Here is a 27,919-nt window from a genome sequence, read left to right as displayed (position 1 = left end):
TCCTTGGTAATATTTATAATGTGTGTGTTTCCCAAGTCATGCAAACACGTACTAGTATTACAACCTAAACCCCGGGGTCAACATTCTCCTCGCGAACTCCGCCTGAGGTTACGCGAATGAAGCGTGTTCCAACGCGCTGCCCTTGCTCGGGCGAGTGTGTGATCCATACAATGGACTTGAGGGTTGAGTCTGGCGACTTGACTTCCGCAGAGAGGTGCTTCTCAATCTTGCTCGAAGACTCCGAATCCAAAGCAGACGTAGGCTCTGCGAGAAGCCATCAGCCTTGATATCTCAGACGCTGTGCGACGATACCGGTACGTGCCATCGAGTAGCAGTACTTCTGCCGATCCTATGCCTACCGCGATTGCGAGCACGATGCGCTGCGCCTCTCCGCCACTCAGATTCGCCCATCCCCTATCCCAGAGCTCGGGCTCGATGCCCCAGGACTCGGCGACAGCAAATGCCTCATGTCCTGATACATTTGGTTCTGATGAACCGAGAGCACCTGAGACCGCCGAAGCCGCCTTGGAGGAAGCCGAGCGGGACTTGTGTACTCCAAAGGTGTAGATGGTAGTGAGGAAGTCTCGTGGTGTGCCGGGCAGCATCGATGGCCGCTGAGGCACATACATGACCCGGGTGCGGAAGGTGGGAATACCTGGGAACATCATCAAATGAGCTTCGCAGCGTACGCGAGGACCACCAAATGAAGTCGCTCCAACCATAATGTTGTGGCTTCCTAAGCAAGTAGGGTATTAGCATGACAAAGAGAGGTTCGAAGTCCACGCACTTCCGGACAGTACTTACTGGCCTCTATACAGAACTTCTCCTTTGTAGATGTTGAGGTGAGCTATGCACTTCAGCAACGTCGATTTGCTGAGACCACTCAGCTCGGTGACCATGGTACACGAAAGAGAGAACTTACCCAGCGCCGCTCTTTCCCTGGAGGACAAGAATATCGCCCTCGTTCACTACGAGGTTGACGTCAGTGAACACGGGTTGACCCTTCTCCTTGTACCAGGCCAAGTTCTTCAGTTCAAGTATCGGTGTCGGTGTCGTGGTCATGTTGTCGACTGGGCGGTCCGTCACCCGTGCTCGCCGTGAGAGTGGTGGTACTAAATAGCGTTCGCCGGTCTGCGGCGGCAAGCTTGGACCCGATTTCGGGAGGTGACGTAGTTGACACGCGGATTGACGCTCAAGCGCTCAAGCGCACAAGGACTGTACTCTACATCGTCGAGTCGTGTCTTCGCTCGGTGATCGCAGCCAAATGATCCGCGACGTCGTACGTTGTGTCTAAGGGATGTCTACATATGATGCGGTAGGGTAACATAGAATGCAAGAAAGCGTGATATAGGATATGTAGAGTACTCTAAAGTGCCGATGACGCGAGGATACAATGTATTTGATCAACTACTGATGCGGGAAGTTCGGGTTCTGAGGGTTCTGCGCTTGGGCATGGGCATGGGCATGGGCATACTGCTGAGGTTGTTGCTGTTGCTGTTGCTGTTGCTGACGCATCTGCTGCAACCGTCTCAATACCACTACAGACCGAAGAACTACCCGTAACCTACCTGAGCGAGAAGGGCTTGTATCTGCTCGGGTGTCACCCGTCCTTGCAGACCATGTTGCAGATTCTGCATTTGCATGTAGTACTGCGCCGCCGCCACATTTGCCATGTTTGACATGTTGGGCATGTGCAGCATGGGATTCACCGGAACACCCTGCACAGGCTGACCAGGGACTGAAGGGGGTCGTTGGACAGCATTCGCGTTCACGGGACTGGCGGCAGGCAATGGAGGCGACTGCTGCGGAACACCGGGAGACGAGCTGGTTGCTCGAGCAGCGAAGGACGGCGAGAGATGTGCTGCGCTCAACGCCGGAGCGGCCGCAGTCAGCGCGGCAGAGGCATTCGAAACGGGAGCAGGCACTTGGGCCTGTCCTTGGCCAGCTTGGACTTGAGGTTGCGCCTGTGCCTGTGCTTGCATTTGCGCCTGTAACACGCGAAGATTTGCCGCTTGTGTTGCTGAGATGTGAGGCGGGGACATCCGAGTATTTGCAAGGTGTGCCGCCATCCGCTGCTGTTGAGACTGCGATATTCCGACTTGGGGTTGCGCACGCATTTGCTGAGCAATTTGCGCTTGCGAGACGCCATTGGCGGTTCTGGGTACTCCATTCGGGGTTGCTCCTTGTGGCAGCATCTGCGGAGGCTGTGATTGCTGCAAAAGAAAGAGGTAAGGTGAGGTACACCAAGCATGACGGTAGGTGCAACACATACAGCATTCGGTCCAACGCGCGTAGACTCCCGTATCGCATGCTGTCGAGACAGTTCGTCATTTTTCCTGCTCCGTATGAACAATTCGTGGGCATCTCTCGCCTCCTTGTCTGCCTTCATCCGGCTCAACTCGGCCGGTGTATATTGTGGCAGTTTCGTGAATTGACCATGGGTGTCGTGAACCACAGAGGCTTTCTGTCGCGGGGCAGCTGCACGGTAATGAGCCGCATGGTTCTTATAGCCGAACAAGGCTACACGTACCGTTGGATTTCTGCACGGCCTCTCTTCTTTTGGCGGCCTTTCGAAGAGTTTCGTGTATCGCCACATGTCTACGACGCTTCCTGGGCTCGTTCGGCGTCGCAGAGTGAGTGGAACCGCTCCCGGAAGCTAACGCCTGACTGGCAGTCCGCTTCCTGGTCGTCATATGGGACGCGATGGATGAGGACGCAGCAGCAGGGCTGTGTTCCTCTGCAGCCTCCGCGCGAGCCTGCGCACTGAACTTCTCCTTCCAGCGTTCCAAGCACTCCCAAGGGGTGCGCTTGTCCGTCGAGATAGTGACTCGCAGCGAGTTGAACGTCTCCGCGATGAGGCTCCAGTTGTACGGATACCTCTCCACGGCTTGCTTGAGAAGACCATCTTCCACTGGTGTCCAGGCAACGGCCTCGTTGTGATGATCGGCGTTGCGTTTGCGGACATCCCTGGGGGGCGCAGGCATGAGCATCGGGTGGCTGGCGGGAATGTTCGGCTTGTTCCCTGTACCCTCGAAGAGAGCTGTAACAGGTGATGAGCGACATCAATCCGATTTCTACATAGGAGACAACTCACAGCACAAGTTCTCGTCAATCGGACGAGCTGGAGGCACCTCCACATCAGCGAAGACCGGCGTCGGTTCGATGGCCGTCCAATGTCCATCCTTGAAGTACGTGGCGGGCTTCACGGTACCGATAAGTGCAGGCTTTACGAACATGAACTTGTTCACGGGTACGAGCTTGGTATACGTTGCATCTTCTGCACGCCTGTTCGGGTCGTCCTTGTCGCTCTTGCGCTCCGACTTCTTCCTGTATTCGGGAGTCGGTGCAACTTCGAGCATAGCATATGGCTGCAAGTCGGGGAAGATAGCGGCAAGGTCATATGGCGCGTGTGAGGTTATAGTAGTACTGGAAGCAGCCGGCGGCTCGTCCGTCGATAGCTCCGACATACTCTTGACGAGGTCGAGGTCATCCAGGTCCACGAAGAGCTTGTTGACGTCGGAGTAGACGATGTGCTCCCGTACAGCAGCGAACTGGTTGATCTTGTGCTTGGTCTTCCCATGCGGGACTTCGCCTTCTCTACCTGGCATACCGAGAATAGGGTTCTTCGAGGACGACTTGAGTCCCGGATGAGATCCAGGAGCGCCTTGTGCCGAGGTGGACGTCGCGGGGTCGGCTGGCTTAGCCATCTCAGGTTGAGATGGCTTCTTCCTGTCGATGTCCATCGCATTCTCGTCCCGGTCGGCAGCGCTGCCTCTTCCCTTGAGAGCCGTCAGGTCCTCGATCTCCTCGATCTTCGGTTTCAGAGTGACACCATCAGACTGCGAGTTAGATACGTTCGCCTGATCCTCCAATTGCTGGAGAGCGTCTTCGAGCGCCGACGCGGGCTCAAGGGAGTCGATCGCATCCTTGTCCTGCTCGTCCTCACTCTCGTCGTCGGACGCATAGCCGTCCATGGGAGTACCCGTTTCTCTGGACTCGACGCCGTTTTCGTCAGTGTCTTGGGTGAAAGGCCCATCAGCCTGGTCGCCTTCGCCCGCATCCGCCATCTCGGTATCCTCTGGAGGTGGTCGCTTCCATAGGACGACGATCCCCTGGCGTACGCGCTCCTCAGACGAGCCAGCTTCGTGCCACTCCACCACGGCAAGAGCGAGCATGCGAGCAAGTGCAATCTTCCATCTGCGCTCCTCTCGGAAATCCGTCCGCATCCATTTCTGCATACGTCCGTCAGAGGTGGCCATGACAGGAGCGGAAACTCCCACTGTACCATTTCGTCTAGGAGGTAGTCCCAATGGGTCTTGTTCAGACCGCCAAGACCACGCTGTTTCCTAGGCTGTCTGAAACCCCAAGCATTGTCTTCTTTGAGCTTTTCAATGCGCTCAAATACGCGGAGGAGGCGCAGCTCTTTGATCCCAATCTAAATCATTGCCCGACAAAGTAAGGACAATAACGATATTTCTCCAGCAATTCACACTTACCGACCAATCCCGAGTACTCAGCGCCTTGGGCGCCCTAGACAATCTCGCATGTACCGGATTAGCCTTCATGACCGCCGCCCACTTATTCAGAGGCATTGGTTGCCACTCTTTTATTTCTCCTTTCTCCTTGTCTCGCTTACGCTTCGACATCTTGCGACGCGAAAATTCCATAGGAAGCAAGTTCGCCGGAGGCAGCTCGTATGGAGGGTCAGGACCGAAGGGTGCCGGAGGTTCGGAAGACTCTTCAAACCCTATGAGCTCCTCCGCGCCGGGAGGTAAGGAGAAAGTGAGGGACGGCTCGATGGCGGGGAGTGGGATCGAGTAGGTAATGGCAGGGTTATGGTCCTCCGCAACAGTAACAACAGGGGCGGGCGATGAACGAGGCTGAGAAGGTCCGAGGATGTCCATAATCTGGTCTTCGCTCCGGTCCTTGGAGATCTGGGTGGGCGCTGAGGCTGCCGGCGTCCAGGATTCCACCCCTTGCGTAGGAAATGAGGAAGCTATCTGAGTCTGCGTTTCGCTGACTTCCATTACTTCGTCATCCAGCGGTTCCACCTTGACGGCGCTGCTCTCATCTTCGGCGAGGCGCGAAGCGTGGGATGGAGAGCGCTCCTCTCGCGGCGGTGACAGCCTCGAGGTAGACGGTTCCCGCGCAGAGGTTGTCGGCGAATGCGTAAGAAGAGTCTCTTGTACCGCAGCGACACCGAAGGGTGTTGGAAGACGTTCCGGCGTAGGAGAGGATTCCACAGGTCCGGGGCCCTCCGTGAGATGTACCTCTTCTTGAGTGGGTACCGGAGACTGTGGTGCCGTTTTCGCTTCCTGGGACAATTCGGGAGACGATATATCATGGGATGCGTCCGCCCTCGGTGGAGAAACTGCAGGTTGCTCGGCGGGCGGAGCGGGGACGGCCTCGTCAACCTCCATGGGAACCTCCGATTGAGACGTCTCAACATCACACGGCTTCTCCTTCTCTTCGCGCGTTTCGGTGGGAGGAGAGGCGGGGGGCTCGGACATAGGCGAGTCCAAGACTAGATGGGGCACACCTTCCGACACGGGTTCCGGCGCGAGCTGTAGCTCTGGCCCACCAACCGGAGAGTATTCGGGCGGGGTGTCATGAAGCGCAACCTCGTCCTCCAACAGGTTCGAGATGTGGCCCGTCTCCGGACTGAGGCGCCGACATGAATACGCCCGCTGGCCAGGGACACAAGGAAGGTGACATAGAGCACTCACAACTTCTGTAAGTCGAACCTCTCCAGGAAGCCCTGCAGCCCATCTTCTTCGAAATCGTCTTCCATATCGATCACAGAGCCGAGATTGTCGCGTTTCTGTATGAGTTGGTACATCTCGCGAAGCAGGTCATTCCGGCGCTTGCTTATTTGCCTGCAGGGCGTATATGAGAGGTGGTTTGGGATGGGGAGGAATCGGAACCAACTGTAACTGCATCACACGCGCCTCCACAAGGGACGCCGCAGTGTTCTCAGCGGAGGGAGCCATGTTTCCGTGTGTGAGATAGACCACGGTACGGAGGATATGTGACAAGATTGCGGGGAAGTCGCGTGTGTGGCTGAACACTTGGCTCGCACTGGCCGTGATTGTATGGTTCCTAGTAGGAGCGCAGAGAACGACAGTAATTAGGTGCGTGCAGCAGTGCTCAAATGCTGTTTCCAGAGAGTCGTGAAGGCGTAAAGGACGGATATAGGGTCACGAAGGCCGAGGAGGATGAGATGTAGAGGTCCAAGGTCAAGAGCAAGTTCGGCAATGTCCGAGACCGTGCTCTTCCGCATATGGCAGTCATATAGGTTCAGCATTTTCCCACGCTGGAAGGCCAAAATAAACCCCTCCCATGCATGGGCTGCTTCCGTGGCAAGCAGGAAAAACCGGCTTGAACAGCATGGTTGAAAGCCGTTCAGGGTCCATCAACATGCTTTATGCAAGCCGACGATGCTGGACGTAGTGTAGTTGACGAGCATATGCATAATAATTATCTGTTGCGACTATGCGGCCCCTGGTGTTGCTCGTGCACAGTCATCGCATCTCACTAACTCACTAAGTAGTAACTACGGGTATCGAAAACGAGAAAATGCATCTGTACAAACGAATGAGGTGCGATAAGAGAGGGATGATGCTGACGAGGACCTGGACCCATGATCACCACAGTAAGTTATAGAAGAGCATAGTCTATGAGCGTCCGCGACGGGGACCAGACACAGTCCCCAAGTGCCCTCGCAAATCCCATGCGGTGCAACCAACCAGAACGTATTACTGCTTTGAGTCCGTGGATGCGACTGAGTCCGTTCTCCGCTTCCCTCCAAGCTTCCCGAGCTTCTTCAGGCTGGACGAGATACTGCTCTTGTTCCGTGCATGCTTCTTGCTGGCCGTCGATGCCTTCGAGTCCACAGACTTGATGGATGCCACCTCCGCCACGGCGTCGGCGTCGGCATCGGTTTCGGCCTCCGGCTCCTCGACCAGCACGCCGTCGGCCTGCAAGGGATCCTCCGACGTGCCGGATACACCGCCGCCTCCGACTAGCCGGATCGTGGTATCGGGTTCTTGATGTAGTGTCACATCCGCAGCATCGATCAGCACGGGCGAATCTTCCGACTTCACCGATGCTTCCGAGTGTGATGGGCCTACGAGCGTCGTATCGTCCACGAGGAGGTCGGGCACCGGAGGCGGGAGCTCCACAGGGTGTGCTTCAGGTGACTCGACAAGCGTGGATTGGGTCTGCAGCGTGAGCTTGGGAGATGGTGACCGTGACCTTGCTTTCCGAGGAGGTACTGACGTGAGAGGAACAATTGATACCGAACCTGTCACGACTGGGTTCCCTTCAATGTCATTTTGTAACGGGAACTCGCCCGTCTCGTCCTCGGGGGTGAGGTTACTCGGAGAGGGAAGGTCGACAGGCATGGGAGCGGGAGGCTTGGTGACGGAGATCGTGGGCAATTGCCTTGCGGCGGAGAAGTTGGTAACATTCCCTAATGGCGTCGGCAGAGAGGATTCGTCCAAGACAGTCGTCTCCTTCTCCTCGTCGTTGACCGGTATGGGTACTGTTGTGTCAGCTGCACTCGATGTGGAGCCGACTGCGATAGGTTCCAGGGCGGGCTTCTCCTATACCAGTGTTGTAGTGAAAAGTATGAAGAAACAGTCGTTGAACGCACCTTGCCCTTCTCCATCAAGGGTTGCAGGACGGTTTCTGGCACAATCCCAGAATCGATCCATCGCCGCACGCTCTTGTCCGCCCAAGCCTCAAGGACATTCCATCCCTTGTACTCCCCAGCCAACCGCAACCCGCCAGTCCCTGCATCACCGCCCGTATCACCCTGCCCTCCACCCACGCCATCGAAGAAGTACCCCTCATATCCAATGGAATCCTCACTTCCCTCGCTGCCATCATGACCAGAGCCCATCTCAAAGCCCTCGCCGCTCTCCAGGTCTTCAACGAAACCGGCCAGGAACTTCGCCCACCCACCGGGGCCATCTCCCCGCCACATGACGACCTTGGTATCGAAGTCGCGTCCGAAGACGATCACTTGTCCGACCGCGCCGCCCTCCCCAGGGTTCATGTCGATGCCCAGGTAGTTCCCGGCCTTGTCCGCAATGAGCGGGATCCAGCCGCGACACGAGTACTCCTTGCGGACCCAGCCGGCGGGGATCGAGTCCATGAGCTCCCTAAGCGCAGCATTCGCACCTGTTGCCGGATCGTCGTCGACCTCGCGCCAGAACCTCCACTCCTCCAGCACGTCCTCGAGCGGAAGAAGCGTAAGCCCAAAGAAGAGTCCCTCGGAACATCCCGCAGCGCTCTCTGGCTCCTGCCCGTCCACGCACAGATAGGACTCCCTCACCGGCTGGGGGAGCGAGAAACCAAACGCCATTTCGATCTGCGCGAGGTCCTGCGGGAGGATGCCGTAGTTGAGCGTGTCTCCAAGTTCGGGGTATTCGCGTTCGAGCCACTGCCGAAGCCGGTTCCAGGTGTTCGAGAGCGGCGGGTATGGGTGCCCAGCCCCTGCAACGGGGTTGTGCAATGGGAGGATCGACGTCTGTTTCGGGCCCACAGCACTGCGGGCATTGCCCCCACCGTTAGCATCACGTCGATCAAGGACGTGTTGTCCAGAGAAAACGGAGATACGTACGAGCTAGGGACGTCATAATATGGTCCAGACGGGGAAGAAGGAGGGTATGAGTAGGCCGTAGAGGGAGTATATTGGCCGGCTGCGATGGCATTTCCGTCGAATGCGTCAGGATGGGCAGACTGGCTTGGGGAGGATGTCGGGAGGGAGAAGGCCTCATGGGTGGACGTCATGGCCCTGCGGTTGGTAGTCCGAGTGTTTTTTGAGCCAAAGAGGTTCGCGAGCCAGCTCATGGTTGAAGGGAGGTACCAGGAAAGCAGGCCAGGACAGCAAAGTGGGCGGTGATGTAGAAGCAGTTGGTGGAGCCAGAAGAACCGGCGCGCTTGAGCAAAGCGCTAACTGTCGGGTTGGCAGGCGGAAATCAAGCTTATGCTGCGGATCGCTGTTGGCCAGAGTCGCTCTGAGTCGCTGTGCGCAACGGACGGACGGCGTGCGGGCTGCGAGACTGGAGACGACGATGGGAGAGCGGGAGAACGGACGACACTTGGCAGGAGCTTGTCACAATCTAGGGCGCACTCGACGCATGAAACATATCACGGTGACGATGCAGGCGCCCACTCGAGGGCGGCGCCCGGGCCTCGCGGGCGAGACCCGTCTTCAGCGCCTCAGCAAGACAGTGGCTAAAGTATAGGATGTATTAAGTGTCCCAGTGTCCCCGTAAGTATAATAATACAATGCTAGTCTACGTCGGGCCAGGCGGTCTCAGAACGTCTGCAGCGCGCTGGACACCTTGAAGTCGCATGCAGTCTTCGCCCGGAGCTCGTCCAGCGTCACGCCCTCCGCGATATCAGTCAACTCGAGCTCGCCCGCCACGCGGTCAACCTTGAACACAGCCAGGTCCGTCACGATCAGGCTCACGGCGCGAGCACCGGTCAAGGGCAGCGAGCACTCCCGAACGATCTTGGGCGCACCGTCCTTCGCAACGTGCTGCATCGTCACAATAACCTTCGTCTTGTCGGGGTTTGAGACGAGGTCCATGGCACCGCCGATACCTGCAGGAAGTTGTCAGCGCAATGCCTTCTGCTCGACCAAGAGAGACAACATACCCTTGACAAGCTTGCCCGGGATCATGAAGTTGGCAATGTCACCAGACTGCGAGACTTGCATGGCCTGATGCATGCCATGTGAGCGTGCTGATGTGCAAAATAAACGAAGGATAACGTACGCCAAGGCAGGTAACATCCATATGGCCACCACGAATCATGTTGAACGACTCGGCGGAATCTGATACCGAGGTTAGCAATTGGACATGAAGACAAGAGTCTGCTTCCGCTCACCGAAAGTCGACGCGCCGGGGAGAAGAGTGGTAGTCTCCTTGCCAGCGTTAATGATATCCCTAAGAACGATGTGAAACGAATCCTTCCACGCATAACAGGAGCCTGCTTACGGGTCAACTTGGTCGGGCGTGGGGTAGGGACCCATGCCCAGGATACCGTTCTCGCTCTCGAGCCAGACCTTGACGGAGGGGTCCAAATGCTCGGGAATGAGGGTGGGGATACCGACACCGAGGTTGACGTAGAAGCCGTCGCCGATCTCACGTGCGGCACGCTTCGCGATGCGGTGACGCCAGTCCTTGTTAGCCTTGCCTGAGCTCTCGGCAGGGTTGACCTCTTTGGCTTGCGAATCCTTGCTGGGTGCGTACTTGACAACCTCGATCGACTTGGGCTCGGTCGCCTTGACGATACGATCGACGTAGACACCGGGTACGTGAATGGCGTTGGGAGAGAGCGATCCTACAGGGCTGCGCGGGAGGATTAGCTAAATTCGACAAGGGAGTAAGTAGGATGCGAAGGAACGTACACAATCTCCTCGGCCTCGACGATAACGAGCTTGGCGTTGCGAGCCATGACGCCGTTGTAGTTGTTCGCGGTGTACCTGAACACCAAGTTACCAACCTCGTCGGCCTTCCACGCGTGGACGAAGGCAACGTCGCCGGCGATGGCAGGCTCCATGATGAACCTCCGGCCGTCGAAAAGACGGGCCTCCTTAGGGTTACCGGGGATCATGACGCCAGCCTTCATACCGCCAGGGTTGTAACGGATGGGGATACCACCGGATTCGACAGCGGTGTTCGCGCCGGTGGGGGTGTAGATGCATGGCTCGCCGGACGCGTGGGCGTGCAGACGGGCGACGAGGGTGCCTTGGGGGACAAGCTCGATGCCGACGTCACCGTTGAGGTAGGCAGACTCAAGATACTTGTTCCTGTAACAAATGCACGGTCAGCCTGTGCCGTAAGGACGAATGAAGAACCTCGGTGCCATGCTGGCTAAGAGCGAGTTCTCCCGCGATTCGCAGGGTTCGAGGGGCACGTCGCGGGAATTGAATAGATACGTACCCTCCCAAGTACGAGATCATGACCTTGTCGAGTTGCTTCGACTTGATCAGTTTTACTGCAACGGGTGTGAGCATCTGGGCAAAAAGGGCGCCCGGAAAGCGGTCGGAAAGGACATGATGGGGAAGACGTACCAAGACCATGGTCACCTGCACCGGCATTGTTGGAGATGGCGGTGAGGTTCTTGACCTCGGGTCGCTTTGTGAGCGCGTTGATGAGTGTTTCTGGGATGCCAGAAAGCCCGAACCCTACACCCCCGAAGTGTGAGCTGCCTGTGTCCCCCAGCATGATTGCACGACGCGACTCACCTCCTGAAAGAATGGTGTCTCCAGACTTGACGTCCTTGATTGCCTCGTCAATCGAGTCCCAGACCTTGGTCTTCCTCGGGCGGGGCGCATTTGCGACGACAGAGTAGAAGCGTATGCGTGCGGCGACGACGATGCGGCTGCTGCTGTGGGAGCGGGGAATGGCAAGTGCGCGAGCTCTGAGGGCCAACATGATGGATATGCTGTAATGGGGACGGGAGACGATGCGGGGTATGACAGGGGCGGGAGCGAGGAAGGGTGGGGAACGCGGGGTAAGGTGGAGAGAAGACCGCGAAGGTGCTGGAGGAGGTTATATATGTCTGTATGACCAACTGGTGCGGCCGAGTGGTCGGGAGGCTTCCGCCGCATTTCCGTGGACTAGTTTTCCTTGCCATTACAGAGGGGCCAGCAATCGACCGTCGAGCGTGCAGAGGCGGACTGACCAGCGAGCGTTCGGCCGCGTTGGTGCGCCCTCCCGGCGCTCCCCGGCGGCCCAGCCAATCAGATCAGATCCAATTCCAGGCCCCCACAGACCCCATTTTCAGGCAGAACCAGGCAGGAACGCTCCATGTTCCGCCACTCGTCCGGCCATATCACCAGCTCCCTCGCCTCGATTCGGTGGCCAGTCAGCTGCACAAACGCTTCGGGGCCTCGTGGGGTCCATGAGAGTGCAAGAAGACACAAGAAGACGCATCCGGGATGGCACGGTATCAACAATATTAATCAGAGCGTCATGGATGTGCCATACATTACATCGTGCCGAGCTCCCTCGCTATCTTGAACGAGCACCCGGTTTTCGCCTTCACTTCCTCCAGAGATACGCCTTCCGCAAGTTCCACCAACGTCAGCTCGCCAGCAGCGCGGTCGACGTCAAACACCGCAAGCTCAGTGATGATCTGGCTGACCGTACGCGCCCCCGTCAGGGGTAGCGCACACTGCTTCAGAATCTTCGGGCTCCCGTCCTTCGCGCAGTGCTCCATTACAACGATCACCTTCGTCTTGTCCGGGTTCGACACGAGGTCCATCGCGCCCCCGATGCCCTTCACCAGCTTCCCGGGTATCATAAAGTTCGCAATGTCGCCCGCCTGCGAGACTTGCATAGCCTATCAAGTGTGCACCCAATTCAGTGCATCGTCCATAACTACACGGGAGCAATGTCGGACTTACCCCGAGAATAGCAACGTCGATGTGGCCACCACGAATCATGGCAAATGACTCGTACGAATCTGTAGATCGACACTGTCAGTTCCTTGCCGCCGGCATGTCCTCCACGGCTGCATACCAAACACCGCAGATCCGGGCAATAGAGTCACGGTCTCTTTACCGGCATTGATAATGTCACTGCGAAACCGTCGGTCGGCATATCAAGAGCAGATGCAGGTCTGACAACTCACGCATCAACCTGGTCCTTGGACGGGTACGGACCCATGCCAAGGATACCATTCTCGCTCTGAAGCCAAACCTTGACGTCTGGGGGCAGGAACTGCAAAGGCAGTTAGTACTGGAGATTGAGCTTCAGCGAAAGCAACGGACCTCCGGAACAAGAGTAGGCATGCCGATACCCAGGTTGACATAGTAGCCATCCTTGAGCTCCTTCGCAGCCCGCTTGGCGATCCTGTTCCTCATTTCGAGCGCTGCCTGCTTGGCAGGATCGGCTGACTTCTCGTCCTTCGCAGACGTATCCTTCGCCAACGTCAATATCTCAATCTGCTTCGGCGCCGTCGCCTTCACGATGCGATCCACGTATATGCCGGGGAGATGAATCGCGTTGGGCGACAGCGAGCCGACCGGGACGATGTTCTCCGCCTGCTCATAACTGTTCAGCGCGAACTCAACGTACGTCTAAAACGGTTCTGAACTAACCTCGACGATAGTCAACTTGGCGTTCCTTGCCATCGTGGTCGAGAAGTTGTTCGCCGCATATCGGAACACGCAGTTCCCGACCTCGTCGACCTTCCACGCCCTCACAAAGGCAACGTCTCCAGTGATGGCCGGCTCCAGAACGAACCGTCGGCCGTTGAACTCGCGCGCCTCCTTCTTGTTTCCTGGGATTGCAACCCCGGCCTTGATGCCGCCTTCCTTCAGCCGGAGAGGTATGGAGCCCTCCTCGACCGCCGTGTTGGCGCCCGTGGGCGTGAAGAACGCCGGGAATCCTGCTGCGTGTGCGTGCAACCTTCCAACGAGCGTGCCCTGAGGAATGAGTTCCAGTGAGATCTGGCCATTCAAGTACAGTGACTCGAAGTGCTTGTTCCTGTTGCTGCGTGCTCAGCACATCTCGGAGACCGGGGTTGATATGAGACCTCCGTACCCTCCGATGTATGACGCCATGACCTTGTCTATCTGACCGCTGTACAGCAGCTTCCCGAGGCCCTTGTCGCCGGATCCGACATTGTTCGAGACGACAGTCAAGTCCTTCACAACGTCCTTCCGCTTCGATAGTGCCTCGATGAGGGTATCTTGAGTCGTCTCTACGTCAGACCTGACCGCCCTCCACCACAGGCACCATGTCACTCACCAGGTGTTCCACACAATCCGAAGCCTTCACCATAGGTCCGCCATTTAGCCTACAGCAACGTTCGCCGCACGACGGGGCACGCACCTCCGCTCAACAAGATATCTCCCGACTTCACATCCTGGACCGCCTCGTCCACCGAGTCCCACACCTTCTTCTTGCTCGGGACGGCCTCCTCCGCGATGGTGCTGTACGCGCTCCGTTGTTGACCCGGACCATACTGCTGACCTCCAAGCTGGGCGAGAGGAACACGGACCAAGGTTCCGCCCACGTTCCGTGCTGCACATCCTCGTAGGAGCACCCGCGACGGGATCGCCCGCGCCACACACACTCTCCTGGCGGTGTTCAGCATCTCCGGATTGTCCAAGTCTCAGCCTGCCACTTGATGTTCCGACTTTCCCGTCGCCTTTGAGAGTCTGGGCAGCGAGCTCGTAGCGTGGTCAAGGGAGGTCGAGTCTAAGGCTCTGGGCCGTTCCGGTCGAAGAGGTTATATGCGAGCATCATGCAGCGTCCGCCGGCCGGGCGTAGGTCCATGTGAGCAACCTGCCTGTGAAGCTATGGATGGATTTGGAAGAGGATCAACCGGGCGCGCTGCCAGTGGCCAGGTGCTGTAATTACGCGCCCATCAATACGCGCCCCTCCGTCATGCCCGCGACAAGCCGCGACAATTGAACGTGGGGCGATCCGGGGTAAACCAATCTAGACCTGGGGTTATGTACGGTGATAGCGCGAGCGAGCTTTCAGACCAACCGGCCAAACCATCGACGAGATGCAACAAGTAATACAGGCCGATGGCTTCTTACTCTCTTGTCCCACGTGAGACTGCTACGCTACGTACAATTGCTGATATACTCCTGAAATCGTCCCTGTGTGTGGCGGCGCAGTCGCCGACGGTCACCGTTTCCTGCCCGGACCCTTCGGGCGAGCGAATGGCTTCTTCTCAGCACTCGCGGTCGGACCTCCTGCGGTGCTCGTCGGGGCTTCGGGCCCAGCCCAACCGAGCTCGGACACCAGGAATTGCTCATTGACCTCTGTCGGATCGGACGTCTCAAGCTTGCGTGGTGAGAAGGTGGAAGTTGTGCCCATATTCTTGAGGTAGTCCTTCACTTCGTTGACCGTGACGAGACTCGCCGAGGAGTACAGCATACGGTGTCGGACCGGAGATGCAGAAGGGCAGGAGTAGATGGGAACTACGGGAATAGTACATACGTGAGTAATGTCCTTCGCGATGGTACCTTCAATTTGTCAGGATAGTACTTACTGATTTCTCTGCGAGGCGGCGATGTATGGCTTTGCGGCCAGGCGAAGAAAGCATAGGCTGCATCTTGATCAGTCGCCGCTGCAGGACGATAGGCTCTATGACGCACCAGGATCGGATGGAGGGAGAGAATTCCCCACTTGAGAGACGTCGACAGCCGAATTGAATGTCAGATGCAGACCCTCGGTCGCAGGGTCGATGTTCTGAGTATTGTGACGGTGAGATACTTCGCGCGTTCAAGAACAGCATGCACATACGAAGACGACGAGGCGACTTTCTTCCGTTGCTCCCAACTCCTTGACGGCTTCTTCCACCTCGGGAGACCACTTCAAGGAGACACCCTGTCCGACATGGTTCTGTCTTGCCTGGCTGCCTTCGTAGCTTCGCCCCCCTGCTTCGCGTTCTGCGGCTTTAACCTCCTCCATCTCCTTCTCCCATGCGCTCATGGGTTTCGGCGCGGCAAGGTGACGCTTGTGCTTTGCATACGCATCCGCATTCAGGTCATCCTTCGAGGTCGCGAATATGTTGTCCGTGAAGTGTGCAGCGCCAAGACTCTTGGTCAAGATAGTGCGCGTCGCGGCATACAGCATCTTATGCCCTGGTTCATGCTTGTATTTCGAGTACGTAAATTGCAACGCGGCGTACCTTGTCCCTCACTTTGGCCGAGTCTGGCACATAATGCACAGCTAGCCACTCCGACGTGGGATCGTCCATCCGGACAAGAATGTACGCGGGAACGTTGTCCTCCAGCAGGTCGCCCAACTTGTCCAAGTCTTGCTCAAGACTCCCAGACGGTGGATGGACGCCATCGGGCACAAGCGATTCTGGTATTGCACATATGAGCAACCTTCTCGAATATGAGAGCGTGTCATGGACCATTCTTGATTGAGATCTTGAGGAATCTGGTGTCCGTGGAGGCTACAGCATCTGAGAATGCCGACGCGAGTTCAGGCGAGACAGAGATTCCAGTCGGTGCGGACATGATAGTGGCAGCAGAAGGTTAGACCCAGTAGACCTGGGATCGTGCAGCTGGTCAGAGTCGATCGCGACCGTGTGCAATGGTAGGCTCACCTCGACCGTGTCGACGATCCGAGTTTCCCGGGGCAAGCGTGCCGCCACCTTGACGCCGACGTATGCCGAGTCGGTCATGCAGTACTACACTTTGCTTCCGTCCTCGACACACTCACCTCGGATCGTCTGCCATTCTTGCCCCTCGTTTCTCAGCGACGACCACCGCGGCGCTGTTGGGCTGTTCGTATCCAGCAACGCTTGACTTCCTCAACAGCAAGCGGCCTCGGTCAGCGCTGGGAAGCTCACTGCTCCACGCAGTCCACAAGCGCGGTCTTATATCGTGCTGGTAGTCCCGATTCTGTACACGACACGACATGGAGACCCCACCATACGTTCCGTACCAAGCCTACAAGGTGCGTCGTGAACTAAATGCTGTTCTGGACGCCTTTCCTCATCGTCAGGGACAGCCTAAGCGTCATAACCGCGTACTGTCTAATCCAAATACAACACCTTCTGCCACCCCACCTCCCCTACAACCCCGTCCAGCCGCCACGGTCACGAATGGACACACGTACAGTGAATCAGTGGTGACCCATGGCGCCGACGGTGTCGTGGATGCTGAGAAGCGTTCCATTGTGTTGTTGAACGGCCGAAACCCGCCCCAACGTCCCGTGTCCATGATTGATACCCTACCTCATCTACGACAAGACCATCCACACCTCTACGAGCCTCAAGCTGAGAAAGTGCTGATAGCCAAGCCCGTGGACAAACCTTTACCTTTACCTGTGGAAGTGCAGTCTCCCGTTCCTACCACGCCCACGTCCCCCGTCAAGCTGGCTCCGTCGCCACCGTCAGTCGCAAGCTCTCCTTCACCATTGGTTACACCTCCCGCCACTGTGACCCCCCTCCCTGCCTCCCCTTTGTCACAGGCAGGCTCTCCCAAGGCGAATGGAAAGGAGATTGCTCAATTACCGTCCCCCGTGGCGGGCCCGTCTACCTTGTCCCCTGCGGCGTCGGAACGACCTCTCGCTTCTCCCAGGAAATCGTCCACGTTCCGTCACATCCGTCCCCCTACCGCTAGGCCGGCACTGCCCTCCTCTCCTCTCCGCCCGGCTAGTATGCACGTTCAGAGTGTCTCTATGTTGCATGCGTCACCGAACCCCGCCGAAAGGCACCTGCACGAACCCCGGAGCGGCGCATCGTCTGCCGTATCAACCCCGGCTATGACACCACAGGATCGCGTACTACCTGCTATACCCAGCTTCGAGCTGCAGTCACAACGGTCGCCGTCCCTGCTTCCTACGCAGACACCCAGTCCCACGCCCATAGCGCCGATATCTGCGCCGGCAGCGCATCCACACAGAGTATCAACACTTGTAACATCGCCGACGCATGACACAATCCCGTTTTCGCATTCAGTCTCGGCTTCTTCATCTCCAGCATTGACTCCATCTACATCGACATCTTCTGCTGTTCCATCTGCTTCTCGTACACCGACTCGGACGCCGGCACCGTATCGACCTGGGTTCCAGCCAAAGGGTGTCTACAGGCCCCGCACCGACGAGTTTATCGAGGCGCGCAACCAAAGTCGGGATGTCGGCCGCATAGAGAGAACGAGGCTGGAGCGGCGACTCGAGAAACTTATCAACTTGCATTTCCCTCCGCCCGGCCAGCGCAAGCTAGAGGCGCCAGAGCCACGGCCTCAGCAACAGAACCGGCGTGCTTCTTCGTTCTGGGATCTGGATCTGTCAGACTTGAAGAACAAGAGTGCTGGTGATCTGTGGCGAGAGGTGGTCCAGTCGCAAGCTTCGCAGGGAGGGAAGAATGATATTCGAGGTAGGTCATCCAGGTCTGCGTGTATGGTCATGGGGTAACGAGTTGTTGTAGCTGCGGAGCAGAAAATCACCCCTTGGGAGGACGATGCTTCTGTCTCACAATGTCCCCTGTGCTCGTGAGTTGCGTCCGTGTCGCGCCTGTGCCGCTTTAGCTGACCGTCGAAAAGCGCAACCTTTCACCCACTGACTAACCGGAAACATCATTGTCGACTATGTGGTCGCATCATTTGCTCTCTGCCGGTCAAGCATCCTCAACGACCGGAGACATGCTCGCTGCTCTTCGTGGCCGATCAAAGCACTGGTCGAATAGAGGAAGTTGGTGAAGGTGTGGACTACGGCGTTCGGCGACGCAGTACGGCGATACCGGGTAAGCCGCAGAAGAGAGGCGAGGCGCTGCCAGAAGAGGAGAAGTTTCTGAAGGGTGTGCGAATATGTCGCGAGTGTCGACCTGTTTTGCTGTACGTGTTCGTCTCATCTCCCCGCTCACTTGCTGACGATGAACACAGACGACAACAGTATCGGCAAGAGATGGAGGTTGTCCCGTTATTCTCAAGGCTGTATGATGTGCGTTCTCCTTCGCCTCCCTGCATCGTTATACTCACGTCTCGTGCAGGCCTTCATCAGCCTAGAGAAGGAGATCGAGGATGAGCTCCCCCTCTTCCAGGAAATAATCGTCACCCTCAGGTCCGTGGCTCTCACCATCTTCAGCCGTTGCATCTACTCACTCGCGTCGTGGAGCAGCAAGCACGAACGACCCACTCCCGAAGCGTCTGCTGCTAGGAAACGTCTGCTCGAGGCGTTCGCGCAGTACGATGCTCTCGCCAAGCGGATACGAAAGCTGCCGTGCGCGCCTGGAAGCTCGCAGGATCGCATCCAAGGCGCTATCATCATTCGCGCGAACAATTTCCTGCAGAAGCATATGTTCCCACTCCAGGTTCGTCGGACACTACGCGATGGTTGACTGTGTTCTGATCGTAACGTAACAGTCTCTACCTAAGCCCAAGAAGGCTGCTGTATCACCGTCAGCCACAAGCCCAGCACCCCCAGAAGACCAAATCATCGACCCAGATTCAGAAGTTGCCCGCGTCCTGCAGCCGCTCCTGGAACAAGAGGCGCTGTTGGAGACGTTCGTCGAGGAGGCGAAGGCCCACAGGAAGTTCGAGGACGTGAAGACGCTGAAGAACAATCTGAGGGAGATCCGTGCCGAGATCGAGCGTATTCTTGCCAACGCGGAGGAGCAGGCATCTACGAGGACCAAACCACGGACATCGTAGTTTCGTCTGCGTGCCTAGCTAGATGAGCGTCCGGTCTTGAGTTTGTTAACTGCGGTCAGGTTATGGTGGTAGATCTTTGTGGGACATATATATCCTTGCATGGTCGTCCTTGGCATTCTCTTATATACGTCCCAAATCAAACTTGCAACTGGAAGTGCGGTCCGTTTCCTCGCCCAACGTTACACTACTTGGAATCCACACTATGCCTGGGCTGACACAAGCGCGTTCCTAATGCGGTCCGACCGTATACGGTATGCCCAGCATGACGTATGTCATCGGCACGTCCAGCCACAGCCCTGAACGAAACAGCTACTCACGCACCTCTCACACTCTACCCCATACCATCATGTCGTCCGGAAAGACAGCAGAGGTTCGTACTGTCCAGCTGCAGACCGTAGCATGTCTCGGACACCCGTTCACATCACACCCTCATTCGCGTAGGATTCCTCTTGGAAGACGCGCGAGCAGGCGTCCGAGAACCAGTACGCCCGGTCCAAGGTGCGCATCACAACCACTAACCCACCGCAAGTGTCGCGTTTCTCACGTTGTTCTTTGGACGCAGGAACAAGAGCAGCTCAAGGCGATCAAGGACGAGCTCGCCAACAAGCAGCCCGCGAAGTCCGAGCTCGACAAGGACTTTGAGGGCGGCTTCGGCGGTCAGGAGGATCTCGAGGACCGCTATGCCACCACTCTCGGCGAGCATTGATCTGGTCCGCTATAGCATATAACGCTAGCTGAGCTCAAATGCATGTTTCCCAATTTCTGAATTTTATGCGCTGCGCCATGTACCAACACCCTCCTCATATGCTCCAAGCACAGTCATCGTTACCAGACAAACCCATCCACATTTCACATTACCAAGCGATTGAAAGCCGTGCATCTCGAGTGTCAGAGTCCGAAAGAAGTCCGTCAATAATTGACTACGGTAGGTGTAATAAGTAGGCCGTGTGTACCGTATGTACCGTACTATGCGCAACAAGTGTCTCGAGTGAGTCAGTCCAAGCTACTAGCTAGCCCCCGCGGAGCGGTCCAGTCAAGATCATCTACAACACCACCGTGGCAGCGCACGCTGTACGCCGCCCGGTGACCCGAAAGTCCCGGAAAATGCGAACGAGTGCGTACAAGAAGCAATAGGGGCAGGAGACAACGAGGACCACCGCGCCGGCCCCCATGAGCCACGTCTACCGCCGCGACGGCGGAGGGGTGATGTACGCACGACGAGCTGCGGCGGTGGTGCTCAGCGGTGGGCACGCAGCGGGGCTAGCACTAGGACCCATCCAGGGATCAAGATACCCGCACGTCGCGATCGGGACGAACATCTGGGCAGTGTCTGACGGGTTGTTCCAGCCATTGCCAAGGTTCACGCTCGCAGTACCACTCGCAGTGATCGATGGCGCGGGAAGAGTAACGATAGTGCCAGTAGCCGTGTACTGTGGAGCCGTCGCGACATCCGCGAGATTCGTAAGCGAGGTCGGGGGCCAGGTGAACGAGTCGAGGAAGGTCTGGGGGACGTCACCCGCACCCGAACCACCGGTCTGCCATGCCTGCAGAGGAGGGTTGAAGGGGTCGCTGTTATCGCAAGCGCCCTCAGACAGACGAGGGTCCTTGGGCATCCAACCTTCCTGGAGACCAAGTTGGTACGACCAAGCAGGAGACTCCACGCGACCAGAGACCGTCGAGTTGCCAATCTTCCAAGTCCAGAAGAACCAATTCTAATGAAAGTCATGTTCAGCTGTTGGTGCAGGACTCTATCATGTACGTATAGAACACTGACCTGGAGAGCGGACATGCTCTGAAGTGCGAACTGCTGCATAGAAGCCTTCCATGCATCATCATACGTGGTGTAGTCTGTGTAGGTCGAACAGTCGCCGGTCTTGTCGAAGTGGCTGGCGGTAAACGAGCCATCGAAACGGGCGCCGAGATTGACGCCATTGACCCACAGACCACAGTCGTTAATGGCCATACTAAACTCGCCAACGTGGGTCATGCCGAAATTGGTCATCGAGTCGTTTTGACCGGTAGCCCAGGCAGTGCACGGCTGACCCGCAGCTACACGAACCGAGTAGTCGTCCGCAGACTGACCATCGAAGCAGAGGTATTGGTGAATGTCGAGTTGCACGCGATCGCCGTTCGGAAGGAAGGACTTCCACTCGGTCAGACCGAGGAAAGCATCGTGCATGACCATCCAGGGACCCTGGCCCTCACCGGTTCCGGAAGCCTCGCGGACAGTCTGGTAGGCCTTCACGTAGCTACAATACCGTTAGCCGCTACGTTGACGGATTTTAATCACTAGTTACATACTATTGCTTGATGACGTCCTTGCCGATTGTGGGACCAAAAGGCTCGTTCGTAATGCCGAACATGACGACGACGTCACTGTACTCGGGCTGAGAGATGAACTCGGCGATGATACGGATGTAGTCCAGCGACCGTTGAGCGTTGGGGACACCCATAGGGCCGTACAAGACGTTGATCTGGCCCAGACGGCCAGAGTGATTCCAGCCATTCTGGGAACCAGGAAGCGAGTGCAAGTCAAGGTTGATGCGGAGACCGTACTTGCGAGCCCATTGGACAGCCTTCAAAAAGTATCTGTTCGAGGATGAGTTCCAGAACAATCTTGTCAGATTAGCTGCACATACGTCCACGAAGTCTTCGGCAAGAAAGGTTCCTTCTCGCGGACCTCAATAGCCCAATAAGGAATGGGGATACGAACAAAGTTGAGACCGGCAGCTGCGATATCAGCAAAGTCTTTCTCTGTCTGCGAACGTGCAGATTATTGCTCAGTATGAGCATGTAAACCGATCCATGGGACTCACAATGAATGTCTTGTAGTGGTTCTCGAGATCGCTCAGACTGCCATCCGCAGCCATGTTAGTGGTGAGGTCCCACTCATCAAAGGCCGGGGTGGATGTGTTGACGTATTTCTCGTAGAGGGAAGGAACGCTAACAAGGACGTCACGCGAATTCTCTGGGGCGAGCGCCACAATCACTCACATGAACTGCAGGATGACAGGTCAGTAAACGGCATGCTACAATTGTATCGGAGAGTCAACGCACTGGTTCCGTAACTAGCCAACCACCGACGTTGACACTGATCCCAAGAGTCAGTCAATAGACCTACGCGGTACACTGACGATACACACCCTCGAATGTTGTCCTCGCCGAACTTGAAGGTCTCGTTGAGCGCGGGAGTCCAAGACTGCGCGCGCGCGCCACTGGTGAGAGGGTTGGCGGGGTCATAGTACCAGGAGCCACCAAAGGAGTTCTGATAGGTGAAGGTCGAGCCATCATCCATCGTGACGGTACTGCCATCGCCACCAGAGACGACGAGGTTAGTCTTGGTACTTCCACTGTTGCCGTTGTCGCCGCCGCTGTCTGAATTGCTGCTGTTACCGCTTGATGTGTTTCCACTTGTGCTGTTCTTGTCCGACTTGTGCGTGACGCCGAAGTATACACCAATGACCACAGCTGCGATGACGGCCGCGACTACGGCGGCACCGATGAATATGGCCTTCTTACGCGACTTCTTGGCAGGGTATGCAGACTTCTCGTTGAGGTACGGGGAACTACGATAGGGCTCCGTGGCAAAGTTGGCTTGAGAGGTGTTGAGATCCGAATCGGTGTAGTTGAGACTGTAGAAGCCGGCCTTGGACCCATCTTTCATGGCAACATCATCGCCTTGGAGGGTTGGGCGTGAGGACGCGAAGGATGTTCGGTTGTCTTGGCTAGCAGCACCCATGAAGCGGGGGGCGGCAGCGCCTGCGGGCAAATCATCGTGAAGCTGGAGGTGCTCGGTCTCTGGGGTGTAGTACTGGGTATCACGAGGAGCATCGTTGGCAGCGGCATAGGGGTTTGTGTTGGTGAAGACGGGCTGGTAAGGTGTGTTGGACATCCTGTCGGACCGCGCTGCAGCGACAGGACGCGGTAAGTTCGGTGCAAGGAGCGACGAGGGTGGGCAAGGGAAGAGAACAGGACGAGGTGGGAGATGCGGAGAAAGGAGTAAGCACTAGTGTCGGCTAGGTGGTGATGGGGATACAAGGCCGTGGATATGATTCGAAACGGGACTCACGAAGCGGCTGTCACGTCGTCGGAGGGCTTGGTTCGGAGTTGCGGACTTGCGGGAGAGTCGGGGAGGACGACGGGCAGCGAGCAATCGTGAGAGACGTGAGGGCGTCGCCAAGGACGGGAAGAACGCGAGCGCGGCTCGTGTGGGAGGAGAGGGGGAGGGGGAGGGGGAGGACAAGGAGAGACTGAGGAAGAGGAACACCGAACCAGTTGCACAGGAGCATCCGCTTGGGCCGCTAAGCGACAAACACCACCCGTGGGAACCCACTTCGCGGCACGCGTGCCGACAGCTTCCGGATCGACTGCAGCGTCATCTGCCGCTCTACATATTAATGTCATTGTCTCAATTGCTGCGCCCGCCGCCGACGTCCCGCACCGCCAGCTTCAACTGCATCTCGCACAGGTCGTTGCGCGGGCCACGGCCTGCGACTGTTCATCACCATCAGCCCCACCGGACAGAGTTCCCGCTAGTTCCCGTCTGGTGATGCCGAGTCGTACTTACTTGGCGTGTTGTCTTCGCGTCCGTCCAATCATCGCGCGTGAAACATGAGGATAATGCTTCCGAATCCCTCCATCTCGGCATATGTCCAACCTCCCAGTGCTTGCCAGAGCAGTCCTACCGTCAAACCATATGCAAGCCGTTCGATGACCCTCGCAAGATCCACGTCCTTCTCGGCGCAAGTTCTCTTCGCCAGCATCCGAATCTCACCTGGAAGCGTCAAACTCGGGCGGACATGTCGTCCTCATGCACACCGCACCTTGCGACCTGCCGTCCAAGGTTCACAGCAAGCTCTGGCTTCATACGTCGCCCAAAATATCTCCAAAAGCGCAGCCCACTGACTCATCCTCGCCCAGATATAACTTTCCGTGTGGCTTGCGCATGTACTCTCAGCCGGAATATCGAGCTGAGCGCGGCCCATGTATCGTCCGGCGTCCACTGCGGCCTCGAAAATAGATGCAAATATGTCTAGGGTTTGCTCCAATGCCGCCTTCGGCAATCCCTGCAGATTCAATTCCTGTTGCCCAACTCTCCCACCTCGGTCAAAGTCTCGTAGCTACGCCGCACGCCCGTCTCCATCTCGCACGCAATGTCCGTCACACATGCTCTTTCTTGCCACGGACGTAGAGCGGCCGGCTCCCATGCGGTCGTCGCCGTCTATGATCTTCCGAAGTCCTGGTTCGGCACGTACTACTCCGCGCAAGGTTGATGTTCGGCTTCCGAAGCGAGGCGCCTCGACTTGAGGAGAAAGCTAGTGGCAAATACCGTCGAATAGATGGTTTATATGTCTCAAATCACCTGCTCAGGTGCTCCGTGGTACTTGTAGCCATCAAACACATCGACGCCCATAGTGACAGCCACCAAATGCCATGTCTGTCTCGCGCGACGCGCATACATCAATGCAGCCTCGGTCCGGCAATAACGGCCCCTCAAGCTCGGGGATAATTCGTGTCATCGGTTGACCGTACACATGCCATAAGCTATACTGATACGCATTACGAAGACCTCATGAGCGGTGCGTTGTATCAAACTCGAGCGTCGACAGTGCGATGACCGCGATGGCTACAGACATGTAAACCGATTTATGCCCGAACGAACGAAGGTCATGCGACAATGCATCTCCTTACATATCCGCTGGCAGCGCGTCCGCTATTAGAGAGGCTCGTGCCGATAGCCGTTGAAGACGAAACCACATCGTTAAGATGTACCTACCGCCGGACGTTGCCACCTTGGAGTACTGGACATACTCAATCGTTGATGCATGGCCGAGACCACTCCGAGATTGGTGTGTTGTTGCTACCTGGAGACTCGGCTGTTGATCGGTACGCTTGACTGCGGACATTGCCATCATGGCTAGATTGGGTTCTCGGTCCGAGGCTGTTCTGACCTATGTGGCAGGCTGGTAAGTACGTCTTACTCTTATTTTGTCGTCACTAGTTGTCAACACTAGTGGACATTCTTCCGTCTCCCCATCGTCCGCGTACTTACACTTGCGGTCGGAAAAGAGACAGTGATGCAGTTTGCCACCTCGCCTCATTGCTTACCGTGCAATGCGGTTCCGAGTTAACCGATACAAATCGGCCGCATCGTCGGACATGCATCCCCCCTTTAGTAGCCCGCTTGGGTTTGGAAGGACGTCATTCGAGTCACTGGCTTCCTTCCGATCCCGTGCACTTCGGTTCTTGTTGTGGTGTCCTGTGGTGCATCCGTATGTAAGTAGTGCCAGCTAGTCCCGACCGCTTCTCCCAGCTGATGAATGTTCTGATCAACAGGATCTGCGTCGTGCTCGTACTTCGCACAGAGCTCGAGATCACACCATCTTTCGTACGCTGAGTGGTCCATGAGGCGGTAAGTCATATGGCTAGGCCAGAAGGCCCCGGTCCACAAGGTTGACCCGGAGTTGCCGGAGGCCAGCACTAGCTAGAGCTGGCCGTCGTGCAGGACGACAGTAAGGTTGTATGTCTCATTCATCGTTTCCAGGGGTAAGGTAGGTTGATTCTGTAGGCGAGTCTTGGCTTCGATGGTCATGGCCAATGCCCTATGACCGGCACGCACTGCAAGCACCACATGGGGCGCTGTTTACGCAGTACATGATTCACCTGTGCGCCAAGCATAACATATAAGAGGAGTGTTCTGTGCGTCACGTATCGTCCGGCCTTCCTGCCAAGTTGGGCACACCACTACGGATATCACCGTCTCTGCACTTCCTCACGAGTCTAACATGCGTGTACCATTCCTCACGCTGCTTGCGACTCTCTTCGCAGTCAGCTACGCTGCGCCTCCTGCATCATTTTCATCACATGACATCAACACAACCAACGAGCGTCGCACCAACCACGCCCTTGTCCGCCGCGCGGGACTTGTTCCCCACGTCGATCCTACGGCCGTCGACATCTCCCCGAACGGGGTCGCCGGGGCCTATCCCCGCGTCACGAGCCTCAGCGACGGCACCCTCCTCGGATCCTACACCGCGTTCTCCGGATCGACGCGCATCCTCACCGTCTCGCAGTCGACGGACGGCGGGAAGACGTTCACTGCCCTCGGGGAGATCGCGCGCAGCACGGGCGACCTGGACAACACGTTCCTCCTGCAGCTCGCGAACGGGGACGTCGTCGCGGCGTTCCGCAACCACGACCTAGATGCTAACGGTAACCCGACGTTCTACCGGATCACGACGAGCATCTCGCATGACAAGGGCAAGACGTGGGTGTTCTTGAGCCAGGTTAACCAGCGTGCGGCGACGGCGACGAAGAATGGACTGTGGGTATGTGTTTCAATTCATCTCCTTGCGAACCAAGCCCCGTTGCGTATTTCCTTCGATACGACGACCGTCGGCCATGCTTCCAAGCATGACACTATGTACGACGATCCCTCTTCACTGCATCGCAGATGTCGATCTGAGCTGTCGTCGGCTGTGGTGCCTTGGGGGTGGCTGTGAGGGGTAGTGGAGTTTGGTGGGCTGGTGCCTGAAGGATCAACGACGCTTACGAGTTGATACGCTACAGGAACCGTTCATGCGTCTATCGAAGAGGGACGGGTCGCTGCAGGCGTACTACGCATCCGAGAACGCGGACAACGACCAGGACATCCTCATGCAAAGTTCGACAAACAACGGGCAGACGTGGTCTTCGCCCATCACCGTTGCCGGTGGTACCACGACGGGCAGGGACGGCATGCCTGGATGCGCCAGTGAGTGTCGAGCGTCGGAGGTGGATCCACGAATCGAACGAGAAGGTGCTGACGGATCGGCGTAGACTTCAACGACGGCGCAAGCAAGCTGATGTGCGTGTTCGAGACTACCGAGGGCCGCGGCACTTTCCAGGTGAAGAGCGTCGTCTCCACCGATGAAGGTGCTACTTGGGGCCAGCGCAGCCTTGTCCACGCGCCTGCTGCGTCTAACGCGAACGGTGAGTCGTCTGTCTCACCTCCGTCCATATCGGACACGACGCTCAAACTGTTGTGCAGCCGGTGCCCCGCAAATCGTCCAGACGACAGACAACAACCTCGTTGTGTCCTTCATGACGGACGAGGATTCGTCTTCGCACAACTGGCCCAGCCAGTTCGTCTCGTTCAAGATCGTCACTGGCGGTCCCGTGGCGACTGGTAACTGGGGCCATGAGACCACGGTCACTACGCCCCAGTCATCCTGGCCTGGTCTGCTTGCGAAGAGCGATGGGACCGTGCTTGCGTGCGTGGGGCATGACCCCGAAGGCTCAGTATGCCACACCGTCACCTTCACGACGAGTTGAGACCTTTAGGCATGCGCCCCACGGTCTGAGGAGTATTCGATACCGATGTCACTACCTGGACATACACTGTACCATTCTTCAGGTGACGATTACTTGATGGTAGCATTAGTAAGTGAAGGGTACCGTGGATGCAAAGGGCGTGGTTGTGGTTGTGAATATCACGAACTATTTTGAGGTACACCAATATAAAGATGTTTGGAAAGCGTTGCACAGCATTAATGGGGTAGTGGTAACCTGGGTCGTTGCCATCGACCCGCCGGGGGTTCGATTCCCCCTTAATGCATATGTGCTTATCCACACAGTGTTTTCTGCGCAATTTTTGTGTACTCTACGTAGTAAGTACATAGTGGATGCAGAATTTTTGATCGTGCATTCTTCAATAGACCTGTCCCCACCCATCCGTTACAGTGGGGTACGAAACTGCAATGTGTAGATACAAGTTGAGCTCAGTGGTTT

At 56.9% G+C, this 27,919-nt stretch overlaps 10 protein-coding genes and 1 non-coding gene across 11 annotated transcripts; 4 read left to right on the top strand and 7 right to left on the bottom strand.

Moving 5' to 3' along the window:
- On the bottom strand, window positions 1–1,105 carry L226DRAFT_530437 (P-loop containing nucleoside triphosphate hydrolase protein). The gene is made up of 5 exons (XM_067679859.1): window positions 923–1,105; window positions 805–873; window positions 720–736; window positions 323–655; window positions 1–264 (listed from the first exon to the last, which is right to left on the bottom strand). The coding sequence occupies exons 1-5, from the start codon at window positions 1,060–1,062 to the stop codon at window positions 65–67; spliced, it is 759 nt and encodes a 252-aa protein (XP_067540840.1). The 5' UTR covers window positions 1,063–1,105; the 3' UTR covers window positions 1–64.
- Window positions 1,106–1,160: 55 nt separating this feature from the next.
- On the bottom strand, window positions 1,161–6,228 carry L226DRAFT_557464 (uncharacterized protein). Its single transcript, XM_067683180.1, has 9 exons — window positions 5,929–6,228; window positions 5,727–5,876; window positions 4,497–5,661; window positions 4,286–4,435; window positions 3,095–4,232; window positions 2,531–3,040; window positions 2,273–2,478; window positions 1,569–2,213; window positions 1,161–1,518 (listed from the first exon to the last, which is right to left on the bottom strand). The coding sequence occupies exons 1-9, from the start codon at window positions 5,988–5,990 to the stop codon at window positions 1,408–1,410; spliced, it is 4,137 nt and encodes a 1,378-aa protein (XP_067540839.1). The 5' UTR covers window positions 5,991–6,228; the 3' UTR covers window positions 1,161–1,407.
- A 223-nt stretch (window positions 6,229–6,451) lies between these two features.
- L226DRAFT_530435 (uncharacterized protein) lies at window positions 6,452–8,960 on the bottom strand. Its single transcript, XM_067679858.1, has 3 exons — window positions 8,627–8,960; window positions 7,655–8,552; window positions 6,452–7,604 (listed from the first exon to the last, which is right to left on the bottom strand). Exons 1-3 carry the CDS (start codon window positions 8,854–8,856, stop codon window positions 6,756–6,758), a joined length of 1,977 nt encoding a protein of 658 aa, XP_067540838.1. The 5' UTR covers window positions 8,857–8,960; the 3' UTR covers window positions 6,452–6,755.
- A 365-nt stretch (window positions 8,961–9,325) lies between these two features.
- On the bottom strand, window positions 9,326–11,453 carry L226DRAFT_542891 (3-oxoacid CoA-transferase; the record flags this gene model as incomplete). The annotated part of the gene is made up of 9 exons (XM_067682158.1): window positions 9,326–9,615; window positions 9,670–9,733; window positions 9,789–9,847; window positions 9,901–9,959; window positions 10,011–10,364; window positions 10,424–10,825; window positions 10,959–11,013; window positions 11,090–11,203; window positions 11,264–11,453. 9 exons carry the CDS (start codon window positions 11,451–11,453, stop codon window positions 9,326–9,328), a joined length of 1,587 nt encoding a protein of 528 aa, XP_067540837.1.
- A 556-nt stretch (window positions 11,454–12,009) lies between these two features.
- On the bottom strand, window positions 12,010–14,124 carry L226DRAFT_454703 (3-oxoacid CoA-transferase; the record flags this gene model as incomplete). The annotated part of the gene is made up of 9 exons (XM_067675197.1): window positions 12,010–12,363; window positions 12,428–12,486; window positions 12,543–12,601; window positions 12,655–12,743; window positions 12,794–13,066; window positions 13,124–13,511; window positions 13,569–13,716; window positions 13,776–13,799; window positions 13,860–14,124. 9 exons carry the CDS (start codon window positions 14,122–14,124, stop codon window positions 12,010–12,012), a joined length of 1,659 nt encoding a protein of 552 aa, XP_067540836.1.
- A 542-nt stretch (window positions 14,125–14,666) lies between these two features.
- Window positions 14,667–16,012, bottom strand: L226DRAFT_454748 (actin depolymerizing protein; the record flags this gene model as incomplete). Its single annotated transcript, XM_067675202.1, has 6 exons — window positions 14,667–14,962; window positions 15,034–15,090; window positions 15,140–15,233; window positions 15,288–15,620; window positions 15,676–15,854; window positions 15,907–16,012. 6 exons carry the CDS (start codon window positions 16,010–16,012, stop codon window positions 14,667–14,669), a joined length of 1,065 nt encoding a protein of 354 aa, XP_067540835.1.
- Window positions 16,013–16,217: 205 nt separating this feature from the next.
- Window positions 16,218–19,285, top strand: L226DRAFT_195873 (uncharacterized protein). Its single transcript, XM_067672791.1, has 8 exons — window positions 16,218–16,454; window positions 16,509–17,877; window positions 17,929–17,992; window positions 18,044–18,334; window positions 18,383–18,440; window positions 18,490–18,560; window positions 18,615–18,810; window positions 18,863–19,285. Exons 1-8 carry the CDS (start codon window positions 16,416–16,418, stop codon window positions 19,148–19,150), a joined length of 2,376 nt encoding a protein of 791 aa, XP_067540834.1. The 5' UTR covers window positions 16,218–16,415; the 3' UTR covers window positions 19,151–19,285.
- A 211-nt stretch (window positions 19,286–19,496) lies between these two features.
- Window positions 19,497–19,856, top strand: L226DRAFT_566775 (uncharacterized protein; the record flags this gene model as incomplete). Its single annotated transcript, XM_067683945.1, has 3 exons — window positions 19,497–19,520; window positions 19,592–19,648; window positions 19,713–19,856. 3 exons carry the CDS (start codon window positions 19,497–19,499, stop codon window positions 19,854–19,856), a joined length of 225 nt encoding a protein of 74 aa, XP_067540833.1.
- Window positions 19,857–19,897: 41 nt separating this feature from the next.
- L226DRAFT_530431 (glycoside hydrolase) lies at window positions 19,898–23,317 on the bottom strand. The gene is made up of 9 exons (XM_067679857.1): window positions 23,220–23,317; window positions 22,294–23,056; window positions 22,208–22,241; window positions 22,145–22,149; window positions 21,967–22,093; window positions 21,790–21,908; window positions 21,452–21,739; window positions 20,925–21,399; window positions 19,898–20,862 (listed from the first exon to the last, which is right to left on the bottom strand). Exons 2-9 carry the CDS (start codon window positions 23,040–23,042, stop codon window positions 20,332–20,334), a joined length of 2,328 nt encoding a protein of 775 aa, XP_067540832.1. The 5' UTR covers window positions 23,043–23,056; window positions 23,220–23,317; the 3' UTR covers window positions 19,898–20,331.
- Window positions 23,318–25,546: 2,229 nt separating this feature from the next.
- On the top strand, window positions 25,547–27,672 carry L226DRAFT_609187 (glycoside hydrolase family 93 protein). Its single transcript, XM_067686037.1, has 4 exons — window positions 25,547–26,478; window positions 26,720–26,903; window positions 26,969–27,121; window positions 27,180–27,672. The coding sequence occupies exons 1-4, from the start codon at window positions 25,936–25,938 to the stop codon at window positions 27,461–27,463; spliced, it is 1,164 nt and encodes a 387-aa protein (XP_067540831.1). The 5' UTR covers window positions 25,547–25,935; the 3' UTR covers window positions 27,464–27,672.
- Window positions 27,673–27,675: 3 nt separating this feature from the next.
- L226DRAFT_t31 lies at window positions 27,676–27,746 on the top strand. Its single transcript has one exon. It is a non-coding gene; the product is annotated as a tRNA-Gly (tRNA).
- The last annotated feature ends 173 nt before the right edge of the window (window positions 27,747–27,919 follow it).

Source organism: Lentinus tigrinus, assembly GCF_003813185.1.
Source record: "Lentinus tigrinus ALCF2SS1-7 unplaced genomic scaffold L226scaffold_3, whole genome shotgun sequence".
NCBI lineage: Eukaryota > Fungi > Basidiomycota > Agaricomycetes > Polyporales > Polyporaceae > Lentinus > Lentinus tigrinus.
The sequence above is the reverse complement of the archived record's forward strand: the minus strand, read 5'-3'. Positions and strand labels throughout refer to the sequence as shown.

Coding starts and splice junctions, on each gene's coding strand:
- L226DRAFT_530437 (XM_067679859.1), bottom strand. CDS start 1,062: ATGACCACGACACCGACACCGATACTTGAACTGAAGAACTTGGCCTGG. Junction 874..922: donor CAGGGAAAGAGCGGCGCTGG/GTAAGTTCTCTC, acceptor GAGTGGTCTCAG/CAAATCGACGTTGCTGAAGT. Junction 265..322: donor AGAAGTACTGCTACTCGATG/GCACGTACCGGT, acceptor GGCTTCTCGCAG/AGCCTACGTCTGCTTTGGAT.
- L226DRAFT_557464 (XM_067683180.1), bottom strand. CDS start 5,990: ATGGCTCCCTCCGCTGAGAACACTGCGGCGTCCCTTGTGGAGGCGCGT. Junction 5,877..5,928: donor GCGCGTGTGATGCAGTTACA/GTTGGTTCCGAT, acceptor TACGCCCTGCAG/GCAAATAAGCAAGCGCCGGA. Junction 4,436..4,496: donor TGAGTACTCGGGATTGGTCG/GTAAGTGTGAAT, acceptor GCAATGATTTAG/ATTGGGATCAAAGAGCTGCG.
- L226DRAFT_530435 (XM_067679858.1), bottom strand. CDS start 8,856: ATGAGCTGGCTCGCGAACCTCTTTGGCTCAAAAAACACTCGGACTACC. Junction 8,553..8,626: donor TATTATGACGTCCCTAGCTC/GTACGTATCTCC, acceptor CAATGCCCGCAG/TGCTGTGGGCCCGAAACAGA. Junction 7,605..7,654: donor CCTTGATGGAGAAGGGCAAG/GTGCGTTCAACG, acceptor ACACTGGTATAG/GAGAAGCCCGCCCTGGAACC.
- L226DRAFT_195873 (XM_067672791.1), top strand. CDS start 16,416: ATGGAGACCCCACCATACGTTCCGTACCAAGCCTACAAG. Junction 16,455..16,508: donor TTCCGTACCAAGCCTACAAG/GTGCGTCGTGAA, acceptor CGTCAGGGACAG/CCTAAGCGTCATAACCGCGT. Junction 17,993..18,043: donor TCACAATGTCCCCTGTGCTC/GTGAGTTGCGTC, acceptor ACCGTCGAAAAG/CGCAACCTTTCACCCACTGA.
- L226DRAFT_530431 (XM_067679857.1), bottom strand. CDS start 23,042: ATGTCCAACACACCTTACCAGCCCGTCTTCACCAACACAAACCCCTAT. Junction 21,400..21,451: donor AAGGACGTCATCAAGCAATA/GTATGTAACTAG, acceptor ACGGTATTGTAG/CTACGTGAAGGCCTACCAGA. Junction 20,863..20,924: donor AGAGCATGTCCGCTCTCCAG/GTCAGTGTTCTA, acceptor GACTTTCATTAG/AATTGGTTCTTCTGGACTTG.
- L226DRAFT_609187 (XM_067686037.1), top strand. CDS start 25,936: ATGCGTGTACCATTCCTCACGCTGCTTGCGACTCTCTTCGCAGTCAGC. Junction 26,479..26,719: donor CGACGAAGAATGGACTGTGG/GTATGTGTTTCA, acceptor GATACGCTACAG/GAACCGTTCATGCGTCTATC. Junction 26,904..26,968: donor CGGCATGCCTGGATGCGCCA/GTGAGTGTCGAG, acceptor GGATCGGCGTAG/ACTTCAACGACGGCGCAAGC.